Genomic DNA, 13,131 nt, shown 5'->3' with positions numbered 1-13,131 from the left:
GCTCTTGCAGGTAGATCTACATGAATGTACTGAGTGTCTCAGCCAGATCGACACATTTTATAGCCCTTTCATGCATTTAGTTTGCTGACCCCTCGATATTTCTCCAAGCGCTGCCGCTTGTTCCACGAAGTAAAACAGTGATGAGTTTTTAAGTGAACGGCTATAAGCACGAAAAATGTGGAGTCTGCAGCGCCTGACTGATCTCAGCGAGTCGAAAGTACCATCGCAGCGACATCAGCAAAGAAATTGCGTATAGTTCAAACATATCAGCTTCCAATAACAGAAAATAGAACTTTGCCGTCACCCTTTACTGATGACTATTGCCTATGTCCGATTCCTTACCTGTGATACGACTGCTGGTGAGTAAATACCCCCGTTTTATATCAAAAGTCAAACTGCGACAATTTCGATGACGCGGAGGAAGCACAACCAATACACAGTGCACTGAGTATTTCTGCTGCCAGCAAAAATATCCCAATGCACAACTCCAAGAATGTACCAGCAAGTGCTGCAGGGTCATGCGCAAGAAAGCGCTGGAAAGAGGGGGGGGGGTGAGGTCATGCACCAGTGAATTTATACATTGCACTATAGGCGCAAGTGCTCAGTTGTGCCTCTTCTATCCACCCTGGGTTATGTGTGCATCTCTAAACTCCGTGATGTGTACATGGCAAAGTGTACTCGGGAACTCTGAACCTGTATTCTACAGAAACACAGCCTGTCAGCAAAGGACGGTCCTGAAAAAGCCAGTAGTGGGTGATCATGCGCTGGCAGAGGTGATGATGATGATGTTCGGGTGACTCACCCAAAGCCAAACCTGCTGTCGCGTCCAGAAGTCCAGCGCCATCTCCAAAAGCATGAAGGCATGAAAAAGCGGGAATACGGAGCGCGTGTTGTGAATATAGACCGAGGCACGTTCACCCCGTTGGTTTTCGCCACGAATGGCATGTGTGGCCGGGAGGCAGACCGCTTTCTCAAGTGTCTTGCAGCCCAGTATGTCGATAAACACAGTGACTTGGCCTACTCGCTGGTTATGGGTCGATTGCGGTGCCTGCTCTCGTTCACTTTACTCCGTTGGGCAGTGACCTGTTTTCGTGGCTGCCGTAGCTCCTACCAGAAAAAGTCAGTCAAGAATTTCAGGAGTTATTGTTTGATGGGTCGTTAGATAGAGGCCGGTGTTTGTGAGACTGCAATCATTTAATGTTTCTTCCTTAGTGGTGTAGGTAGATTCTGTTTTGTAAGCATAGTAGGACTACTTTTGTTTTGTAAGTCAATCTCATTCTCCACGCTTTGCTGTCATTTGGTTATGTTTTAAAGTAGTTTTTATGACCTGATGTTTGTTTTTTATATTTGTAGTTCTATTGTTGACATCTTTTGTCTTTTCTTTGGGTTAAAAGGTTAACTTCATCCTCGTTTTCTTATTGCCTTGTATTGGAATTTGCCCATAAAAGTGGCTACGGTGTGATAATGCATTTTTATATTTCGTGTTTTAACATTATTTTCAGAAAATTGCTCTTACAATACCTTGCGTTATATATTCATAATATTGTTGCCCGTAAAAGCGGCTTGGTCACATGATGATGATGATGATGATGATGATGATGCTGAAGTACCCACTAGTAATGGGCATACTACGCACCCGTTTGTCTTTCTGCTTGCTGCGATGGGCAGTCACCTGCTTCCGCGGTTGCCGCGGTTCGTACGGCAAGAGGCGACAGCCGAACTCATTTCTGGCCCAGTGCCGCCAGGCGGAGTAGAGTGCTGCCTTTGGCCTCAACTTAATATAATGCTATTTTGGTTTTTTCCCCTTTTATTACTCTGTGTTCATTGCTTGTTTTTGTATTGATTTACTTCCTTGACTGCTTTTGTGTTTCATCATTTTCCGGTTGGTTTTGTGTTGATTTCCCCTGTTCACTTTACATATTGTAATGATATACATTTGCTTTGCCCGTAAAAGAGGCTTTTCTCATGATGATGATGATGATGATGATGATGATGATGATGATGATGATGATGATGATGATGATGATGATGATGATGCTGGACTCTGACGCGTGGTGCCGGATGCTAACCTGTTATCGCAAATCGTCAGATGGTCTCTGTACTGCTCTTGCCAGCTTTGCCCAATGCCTGTGCTCGGAGGACTTGGATCCGGAACACCTATCCGCATTTACCGCCGCTAGACTTATTCCATTGGACAAACACCCAGGTGTGCGGCCGATTGCGGTGGGTGAAGTGTTCCGCCGGCTTGTGTGTCGTGCCGTTATGCGGGTGCTTGAGTCCGATGTACTGCGTGCTACTGCTCCCATGCAATTGTGCATTGGGGTGCCGTCTGCCTGTGAGGCAGGGGTTCATGCAATGCAGGAGTTGTTCGCACGAGAGGACACGGAAGGCATCTTGTTTGTAGATGCTACGAATGCGTTCAATTCATTGAATAGAAACGCGGCCCTCCATAACGTGCCCTATGTATGCCCCGCTATGGCAAAGGTGTTCCAGAACACGTACAGTTCTTCAATTCGTCTCTTCGTCTCCGGCGGCGGGGAGATTGAGTCACTGGAGGGTACTTGCCAGGGCGATCCGCTGGCCATGGCTCTGTATGGTATCGCTACAGTCCCGATGATTCGGCGCCTCCAGGAATCCAATCCATCTGTGGCTCAGGTTTGGTACGCGGACGACGATTCTGCAGGTGGCCGCGTTTCTTCATTGTCCACATACTGGGGAGACATAAGCCAACTGGGCCCTGACTATGGATACTTTCCAAACCCACAGAAATCAGTGTTGCTGGTCAAGCCGGAGCATGAGGAAGAGGCCCAGCGCCTCTTCTCCGCCACTGGAGTTACCATCAAGACCAGCGGCAACCGTCACCTCGGCGGAGCGATTGGCAGTGAGGAGTTCTGCTCTGCCTTCATGGCCAAGAAGGTGGATAAATGGAAGCAGGTTCTGGATTCCCTGACGGGGATGGCTGTCACTCAGCCTCAGGCCGCATACACCGTTTTTACGAAGGGTCTGTCATCCACATGGACATACCACTTGCGTTGCTCACCTTGTTCGGCTGAGATACTGGCCGAGCTTGATGAGAGGATCAATGATTGCCTGATACCTGCCCTTCTGGGGGATGGCGTTCGTCCTGGTAGCCCTGAGAGAGAGCTGATGTCATTTCCAGTGCGTCTTGGTGGTTTGGCCCTCCCTCTGTTGCAGGATAGTGCACCAGCAGAGCTCGCAGCATCCTTGAGCATCACAAAGCCTCTTGTTCAGCTACTGTTGACTGGCACATATGCGAACCCTCCAAGCGTGCCTGGTGATATGGCAAGGAGCGATTTGTCGGATACTGCCCAGTCAGAGGGCTCCGGTGATACAACCCAGGAGGTTGCCGACCGAGTGAGGCTCTCCAATCATGATCCCGTCCGCGATGCTGTTGGGGACACCCGCCAGCTGGCACGCTCGACTCGGACAAGCAAAATGCAGAGCCTATGCAGCCGGCAACAAGACATTAAGGCGGACTTGAGCTCGGAGCAACAATTTCTTGTTGAAATCGCGTCCGAAAAGGGAGTATCGTCATGGTTGACTGTTGCCCCGCGGTGGCAAGATGGAACCATCCTGAAGAAATCCGACTTCCGTGATGCCCTGTGCATCCGCTATGGGCGAAGGTTGAGTGGGCTACCCGATTCATGTGTTTGTGGTGTGCCTCTCAGCCCCGCTCATGCACTTACCTGTGCCACTGGCGGCTATACCATTGCCCGTCACAATGAGGTGCGGGACTTGGTTGCTGGACTACTGAGGGAGGCTGGAGTGGTGGACGTAGAGACGGAGCCCCGGCTATTGCCCTGCAGCAGTGAGCATTTGCCTGGTGGTCGTTCCCTCAACCGATGCGCAGAAGCTCGTCTGGATGTGCGGGCTCGCGGCTTTTGGTCGTGGCAACAGGACGCTTACTTTGATGTGCGGATCACTCATCCCGCAGCGTCTGTGTTGTCTCGATCACAAGCCCTGAGTCAGCTGAAGTCTCACGAGCGAAACAAGAAAAATCAATACGCCAGCCGTGTGGTTAACGTGGAGCGCGGCTCCTTCACGCCACTTGTGTTCTCGACGTACGGCTTTAGTGGCCCAGAAACTACTCAATTCCTGAAATCATTGGCCTCCCTGTTTGTTGAGCGCCATACTGAACTGAAGTACCCACTAGTAATGGGCATACTACGCACCCGTTTGTCTTTCTGCTTGCTGCGATGGGCAGTCACCTGCTTCCGCGGTTGCCGCGGTTCGTACGGCAAGAGGCGACAGCCGAACTCATTTCTGGCCCAGTGCCGCCAGGCGGAGTAGGGTGCTGCCTTTGGCCTCAACTTAATATAATGCTATTTGGTTTTTCCCCTTTTATTACTCTGTGTTCATTGTTTGTTTTTGTATTGATTTACTTCCTTGACTGCTTTTGTGTTTCATCATTTTCCGGTTGGTTTTGTGTTGATTTCCCCTGTTCACTTTACATATTGTAATGATATACATTTGCTTTGCCCGTAAAAGAGGCTTTTCTCATGATGATGATGATGATGATGATGATGATGATGATGATGATGATGATGATGATGATGATGATGATGCTGAAGTACCCACTAGTAATGGGCATACTACGCACCCGTTTGTCTTTCTGCTTGCTGCGATGGGCAGTCACCTGCTTCCGCGGTTGCCGCGGTTCGTACGGCAAGAGGCGACAGCCGAACTCATTTCTGGCCCAGTGCCGCCAGGCGGAGTAGGGTGCTGCCTTTGGCCTCAACTTAATATAATGCTATTTGGTTTTTCCCCTTTTATTACTCTGTGTTCATTGCTTGTTTTTGTATTGATTTACTTCCTTGACTGCTTTTGTGTTTCATCATTTTCCGGTTGGTTTTGTGTTGATTTCCCCTGTTCACTTTACATATTGTAATGATATACATTTGCTTTGCCCGTAAAAGAGGCTTTTCTCATGATGATGATGATGATGATGATGATGATGATGATGATGATGATGATGATGATTATTCGGATGCGCTTGCGGAGATCGGTTGGACTTTTGGCTGCTCTGGTTGGAGGAAGAAGCTTGCTTGGCTGCTGAGCTGCTTGATTGCTGTTTGGTCTGGAGTTGACTGGAGCAGCTGTTATATTCTTCAAGTTGGCTAGGTTGGCAGTGTCCTGCCATTGGATGAAGTCTCCTGGTCCAGGTGTGGTCGAATCCTTAGCGCAAGGGCTGAGTCGTGCGTTGCGCCAAGCTGGATTAGCTACATCGCTGCATCACGCGCTGAGGTGAAGTGCTTGCGCCACTCATGGGCGCTTATTAGTGACGGATGTTTCTCCTGCTGTTGCTGGTCCAGGTCGTGGCACTTGCCTTGCCGGGCTGTCACCAGGGGTCTGCGCTATCCGTGTTCCACGCTGACTGGGTGGTTGGCCTGATGCCTTGCTGTAGGTGCCAGACGGGCAGAGCATGTACACGATGTTCGTGTGTGAAGGCTGGGAGAGTTTGTAGCGATTGCTACCCGAGTAGGTCTACGCCCAGCACTTGCTGTAATGTGTCTGCAGCTGCCAGAGTGCTACGCAGCCAACCACCGTCTATCGCCAATGCTGGTGTGGACCCAGCTCTCTCTTGTGGTGTGGATGTTGCAAGTCTACAGTCGCGGCCTCCGGTTATTCATTCTGTCTCTCGGGATTTGGCACCTCCTCTCACCGTGGCAAGTGCTTTTGATGCCTCTGTTAATAGCAGCCAGGAAGGTGATGGCGGCTCTGGTGAGAATGCCTCCGGCTCTGGAGCCTCCGGCTCTAGTGAGAATGGCGAGGAGGGTGATGAGTGCTCCCCACACCTTGTCACGGTCAATCGAAGTGCAACCCCTGATCGTCCTCACGGAATAGATGTGACATCACCACCTCCTGCCAATATCTCTGCGGTCGGGGCAGAGCATGAATCTCCTGGAGGTGATACATTGTTCTTGGCTGGTCTTGCTGACAGTCAACGCCCAGTGAATGCAACATCGCGCTTGGAGGATGCAAGTGTAAGGGACCATTTCGTGCAGTCGGTGAAGGCAGCATATGAGGTAGTGGTCACGTGGAGGCGCAATCTATTCATTGTTCCTCATGGCTCGGCCGGCATTCTATTTGTTGGGGAATTGTCTCGGCTCATTAATTGTTTTGCTGATGGCTCAGATATACGGTGTGTGGCCTGGAGAGCTGTATCAGTTGCCTGCCACCTCCTGCTACAGCAGCCACACGACTCGAGACTGCAATGCAATCAGGCGGATCATCTGCGCCGCCGTATGGGTCTATGGCAACGAGGAGCCATCAAGGAACTAGTCGAGGAGTGTGCCTGCATTCAGGCTCATCTTCCCAGGCGTGTCCCTACGGCACCGGACCGCCCAGAGGAACTGGATGACGTCAAGTTCAGCAGGCTGGTGTTCTCGCATGGCCAGCAATCGAGGACATCTGAGAGTTGTAATTTTTGTACTCCTCCGAGGTGTGATTTTTGGCGTGCTGGGCCAAGCACAAGGAAGCCATCTGCAAAAAAAACTGCAGAAAATGGTTGTTGTTTGATCCTTTGGTGTAATCTTTGTTTCTAGTCGAAGCTTGTTGCTGTTTGGAGCAGAAACGCTGAAATTGACTATTTTCTGCATGTACTCATTCATGTACTCATGTACTCAGGCATGCAGTCTCACTCGTATTTTAGCTCTTTTTCTGGAATGGATGCTGCTCTGCGCCCCTTGGTGAACATTTCCTGCGCTCGTGGAGCAGCTGAAAAGGACCACTGGTATGTCTGGTTCCTGGTTTGAAAGTGGAGAGTCGACTTTTGTGCCTTGAAAAAGGAGTAGAGAGCGATAAAGGTACGTCTGTGGCTGATTTTTGAGTGCTCCTCGTACATTTTTGATCGTGATAGAAATTCTCAGACCAAAGTCAGACCAAAGTCAGCGCGATGATGGTCGTACAGTTTTCTTGTGGATTTTTTAGTTGTTTCATCTCGTATCTATGTCAGCATCGTGATGGTGAAGTGGAGAGGGTGATTTTCTTCCTCTAGGCTTCGTTCGGCCGACTTTGCTTCGTCCTCGTTGAAAAGTGATCCTGAAAAAAAGGTCGATTCGCAAAATTATGTTGATTTTGAATGTACGTGATGACATGCGATTGCTGGCTATGGGGACGCATCCATTCAGCCATCAGGTATCTGGACCCGGCATCCTCTGGAAGGGTTTTGGGAATGGATGAAATTGGGAATCCGTCCACAGGTGCTACAGTTCGTGAGGTATTGCTGGAGAAGCACCCCATCGCGACTCAGCCTTCCGAAGATGTCCTCCTTCCTGGTGAGCCGGCCGAAGCCAACAACATCTTGTTCCAGAGAATCACACCGGAGCTGATTCGTAAATTAAGCCGGCGGATGCACGGATCGTCGGACCCGTCCGGCCTGGATTATGATGCATGGTGTAGAATGCTGACGTGTTTTAAGAAGGCTTCAGATACTCTCTGCTCTGCATTGGCTGCTGCCGCACAATGTCTGTGCACGGTGACCGTGGAGCCAGAATCAATGTTGGGGTTTACATCGGCTCGCCTGATTCCACTCGACAAACAACCAGGTGTGCGCCCAATCGCGGTCGGTGAGGTGCATAGGAGACTGATCTGCAGAGCTATTGCGAGGATCACGGAACACGACGTCCTCCGCGTAACTGCCCCCCACCAGACATGTGTTGGTGTTCCATCAGCCTGCGAAGCCTCAGTTCACGCAATGACGTCCATGTTCGCTGGACCAAATACGGAAGGAGTATTGTTGGTCGACGCATCAAATGCGTTCAACTCGCTTAATCGTCAGGCCGCACTCCATAACGTTCCCCGCATTTGCCCTGCTCTAGGCAAAGTGTTTGCCAACACCTACAGCTCGCCAATTCGCCTTTTCGTTGCTGGTGGCGGTGAGATATTGTCACAGGAAGGGACATGCCAAGGGGACCCATTGGCAATGGCAGTGTATGCTGTTGCCACAGCACCTCTGGTGAAGCACCTGGCAGCGGCTTGCCCGTCGGTCGTCCAGTCCTGGTATGCAGATGACGATGCGGCGGCGGATAGACTCCTGCAGCTCCGACAGTACTGGGATACTCTCGAACAGGCTGGCCGCGGATATGGTTACCACGCCAATGCAGCCAAGACCATCCTCGTTACGAAGCCAGAGCACCTCGATCGAGCGAGAGAGGTGTTTGACGGTACCGGGGTGACTATATCAGCCGAAGGAGCCCGATACTTGGGCGGTGTGCTGGGATCGGCCAGGTATACCGAAGAATGTATATCTGCAAAGTCGCGTTGCTGGGCACAAGAACTCAAGTCTCTGGCTGGACTGGCGAGGACCCAGCCACACGCGGCATACGTGGTGTTAACCAAGGGTCTGGCTGGCCGGTGGCAATACCATCTCCGTGCCACACAGCACAGCCCTGAGGTTCTTCAGGTACCTGGCCAGGTTATCGATTCAGAGCTTTTGCCAGCTCTCCTGGGCCATGAGTTCGACCCCAATAGCTCACAGCGGGAGCTTCTGTCTCTGCCAACGAGATGTGGTGGTCTTGCTGTGCCGATTCTGCCTTCCCTGGCGCCTGTGGAGTATGCGGCCTCAACAAAGATCACTGAGCCGTTCGTGCGCCTGATTGTACCGCCAGATACATTAACGCCTCCAGAAGAGGCACCTGCTGCTCCATACCAGTCCTCCACACAGCCTCTGACCGTTGCGGGCGCGGAACAGCCTCACAACGTTCGGGGCCATTCTCCCAGCCTTGATTTTATCGTCATCTCTACCCGATGATTTCCGCCTACATCCTGTACCACGGCCGGGGATCACTAGCCTGGATGACGCAGCCGGAGGCTCGGGCGCCGATGTTACCCTTGATGCCATCGGGGATGTTCGGCAGCGGGCACGTCAGTCACATCAGCAGCGGCAAAAGAAACAGGATGAAAGAGTGGCACAGTTGCGCCCCATGCTACCGCCGGCGCACCAGCTTTTGCTGGAAACAGCTGGTGAGAAGGGTGTTTCAAATTGGTTATCCTCCATGCCGTCTTTCATAACGCCCAGTTCAATCCTGAACAAATCGGATTTTCGTGATGCTGTTTGTATTCGATATGGTTTGTCATTGGAGGGAGTGTCCAGTTCCTGTATTTGTGGGCAAGACATGACAATAGATCATGCCATGAGTTGCCCGGCGGGTGGTTACCCAATTGCAAGACATAACGAGATCCGGGACATTCTGTCAGAAGCTATTCGGGAAATACTACCAGATGTGGAAAAGGAGCCTCTTCTCAAGCCGTTCGAAGGAGAAACACTACCACATCGAACTGCGAACCGGTCTTTGGAGGCGCGTCTGGATATCAGGGCGCGGGGCTTCTGGACCCGGCAGCAGGATGCCTTTTTTGATGTACGGGTAACACACCCGAAGGCAAGCCTGCTGTCGCGTACAGACGTCCTGCGTCAGCTGAAGACCCATGAACAGGCCAAAAAGAGAGAATATTGTGCCCGTGTAAATATTGTAGAGAGAGCATCATTTACACCGTTAGTTTTTTCAACTTCAGGCATGTGTGGGCCAGAGGGGTCTCGTTTTTTGAAAAATTTGGTATCGCTTGTTGTTGAGAAAAATCCTGAGTTACATTATTCTGTAGTCATGGGACAACTTCGATCTGTATTGTCGCTGTGTTTGCTCCGCTGGTGTATTACTTGCATACGTGGTTCGCGGGCATCATATAAGCGCCAACGCCACAGCTTTTTAACAAGCTGCCATACCCTTAGAGCACGTTGATGTGTACGGGTGTCTTAAGTTTTTTATGTTTGTTCTTTCATTCCATTATGAGCCGATCTTCTCCGATTGGTGGCCCCATGCCCCATGCTCATTGTGTTCAACTGCACTTTGCGTTCCTTTTTATATTGAGTTCCAGTGCACTTTGTGTTCATTTTCCTCTCTTTTTTCATTCTATTTGAATTTTGATGTATTGCGTTTTTGCTTGCCCGTACAAGAGGCTGTTCAAATGATGATGATGATGATGGAGCTAATAAAGTATTGTATCCATGGGAGATCAGCAGCAATGAGGAGTCTGAACCCTGCTGCTGATAATAGTGCAGGGTCCCGCAGATACTCGATACTGCCGTTGAACACAGTGCATGGGTAAATCAGCGAGCTGCACCAATGTATACAACAATCATAGCTATACACTGCAGCAGCACTTACCAAATTGTTACCAAATGTACTGCCTTCATCTTGATCTTCATTCATGTCAAGAGTTGCGTCGTGTGCTATCCAATAGCTCAGGACAGCGTCGCCAAGTTCAGTCTTTCTCACCGTGCAATGGTTGGCAGAGATCTGGCCACCGGCCACATCAACCAGGTGCACAATATATTCCTTGCTGATCTGCTTGGATATGTTCTCGAATGCCGGAATGCCAAGCTCTGCGTCATTCCAAATAGGCTCTTCCAGCCTCTTTGCCACAGATTCAGGCCATTGTGTGCTGACCAGGCTCCAGGCACGGCGGCCAGATTTGGCTCGTATCAACTTGCAAGGAATACCGAACTTGTCACACAACACCTGATGAGTCAACACATCAAAGAAAACCGAATAGGGGCATGATGGGTCACTCAGCATGTTTTCTTCATTTAAAAACACACACACACACACTGTTTTCACTCCAAAGCGTTAGTGTAACAGGTCACCAATAGTAGACACCCTAGCAAACAACGGAAACGCTATTTTTTACGGTACTCGTACCTTGATCACCTAAATAGCGTTGAAGACGCAGCGTAAAAACGCTATGGGGGCTGATTTATCAAACGGTACGTTTTTAGGCCAAATATCCCGTAGAGCGTACCCATTTCACCTTGTATCGTGTATATGGCACCATAAATGGTTGTACCGAATGAATTAACAGCTATACTCATGGCAACAGTGTGCAAAATTACCGTGCATCTTGCTAAAGGTCAAATCCAAATCTCGGTATTTTTCCCGTTACGGTAATACCATTACAACATAACGTTTTTTGCTAAGGGTGTCTATTACCATGAATAATCACTGCGACCCACAGTTACTTGGAAACTCGTGACCTGGCACGAGGGAAACATGGATGCAGTCAATGGGATTTCGGTATTTGACCACTTTGTGGTGGATCTGATCTACTCGCCTCCCACCGCTTAGGAACTGCATCTGCGCCTTGATCCTAAAGGGTGGTGGCGTTCCTGCAGATGCGGAAAACCTGGCTTCCAGCGGAGTTTCACGCGAACCGTGAAATTAAAAAAAAACATTAAATCACGGCTTATGACCATGGTATTAACGGACTGGACCAACCCATGCACATGTATGCAGAAGCATTTCAAATGAGACAACTTGGTCAGTCGGAGCAGAACGGCACCATCTCACCTTGTACAACAGTGCACGGTGAAGAAAAGATCCTTGAGGAAGTGCGGTAAGCGGGTAGGGCCCGCTCCAGGCAATGTCTAACGCTCTCTCTCGAGCGCCGGCCTCCATAAAAGCGTCGCATATGCCGTCTCCACCGAAGAAATGAAACACAATTCTGTAGATGCATGAAGCAATCCAACACACAGATTATGCAGTAATTATGAATTATGCCGCTTCCACCAAATGTAGAGGATTTTTTTCATTCTCTTGTACCAACTCATTCTCCGAACGACATTCCAATCAAATTTTGAGTTAGCACACGGCAATGGCACACACTGAAGCTGAAGTCGTAACCGGATCACGGGTGTTTGCAGTGCATGAACTCTGGCCAGTCGTCCCCGTACGCAAAATGCGTACACATTTGGATCTACCGTACATTTCCTCGTGTTCTGGGCGAAACTAACGGTACGACGCTGTCGAATTGGGCCTGAATTTGCCCTGAACCAGCCGCTATCGAAGTAAAATTAGGTGTTTTGAAGACCACACGGGAACACTGCGTCCACGTCTTCTTTCCTGCGTCGTTTGTTTGAAAATCGGAGTGCTTTTGAGCTCGTAGTTTCGTCTTTGTTGTGGAATGGCTGTGCGTACATTCTCCTTGGAATTACCAAAGTCACACCCCCTTTTCTTACATTACTAGGAGTTTTGCCGGCAGCCATGATAGTTTTTTTTATCCCTGCTTCCATACGTCCTTTCATTGAACAGCCAAACGAAACTTTGTGGCGCGCCCTTGTTTTTTTGTGGCGCGGGGGTCTCAAGTTTGTCACTTCGAGTTGTACACAACAACCACATCGACACCTCAAAGGACCAAAAATCAAGAGAGCAAAGTATTTCAACGTTGCGATTTTGCCTGGCCCACTGTGAAGATGGAGACTTCTACTCGGTAGAAGATACTCGTATCAACAAGCTGGGAGGGAGAGCGTGGCGAGTAAAACGTTGGGATGAAAGAGCCACATTCTCTCTCGGAAAAGGTCGTTCCTACACACTTGCTCTACCCAGAACTGCAGAAGGCTAGATTTTGCATGCCTGAATCTGCACGAAATTTTCGTACTCTCGGATTTGCCGCCATCTGACGAGTGGCCACTTCGAAACACCCGTGGGATAAAGCAATTTTTAGAGAAAAGGGAGAAAAACTCGCTATGCTATACATTGTAATGTGTATCTGTCAAAAGCTTCCAAAGGGAATCTAGCTTCTAACCTTGCCATTTGTGCCAATTGAGACTGGATTCTGTGGTTCCCAAGCTGGGTACTAGATCTGAAGCAGATCTGAGTGGCTATGATCAGCTCAATGAGGTGAAAGTAGCCCTTGTAGAACATTGGGTCGTTCGCTTTGCGCCTGACCACATCGCAAGCAAGGCCCTCATTCGTTAACCGCCTGCAGATAGAATGGAAAAAAGACACAAATCTAAGCATGCCTGGTTTCTATTCCTTTTTCTTTCTTTGTTAAAAGTCCCAGCAACTCTAATGGGAAATTCCCAGCAATTCCAATGGGAAATTCCCAGCAATTCCAAAGGGAAATTCCCAGCAATTCCAATGGGCTATGAGTATGCTAAATCAGCCTAGTAACACACAGTACTCTTACAGTTTGTCACTATACGGGTCAAGTTGTAAATTCAAAAGTAAGTATGTTTTTACACGTAAGTACAACACATAACCAGGAGTGGTCGTAGGGCATCAATCAAGAGAAAATGAAATCATGAATGAGAGACCTACATTCAGATTTCTCATGAGT

General features: G+C 49.4%; 1 protein-coding gene across 1 annotated transcript in view; it reads right to left on the bottom strand.

Moving 5' to 3' along the window:
• Positions 1–13,131, bottom strand: part of LOC135828101 (uncharacterized) — a 52,022-nt gene that overhangs the window by 2,009 nt on the left and 36,882 nt on the right. Inside the window, exons 21-23 of the mRNA XM_065340537.1 lie at positions 12,598–12,774; positions 11,364–11,517; positions 10,185–10,538 (exon numbers count right to left, since the gene is read on the bottom strand). Of these exons, the coding sequence (XP_065196609.1) occupies positions 10,185–10,538; positions 11,364–11,517; positions 12,598–12,774 (685 nt within the window). The remainder of the gene's footprint in view (positions 1–10,184; positions 10,539–11,363; positions 11,518–12,597; positions 12,775–13,131) is intronic.

The sequence above is a fragment of the Sycon ciliatum genome, chromosome 1 (genome assembly GCF_964019385.1).
Source record: "Sycon ciliatum chromosome 1, ocSycCili1.1, whole genome shotgun sequence".
Taxonomy (NCBI): domain Eukaryota; kingdom Metazoa; phylum Porifera; class Calcarea; order Leucosolenida; family Sycettidae; genus Sycon; species Sycon ciliatum.
Note: the sequence above shows the minus strand (reverse complement) of the source record. Positions and strands in the feature narration are given on the sequence as shown.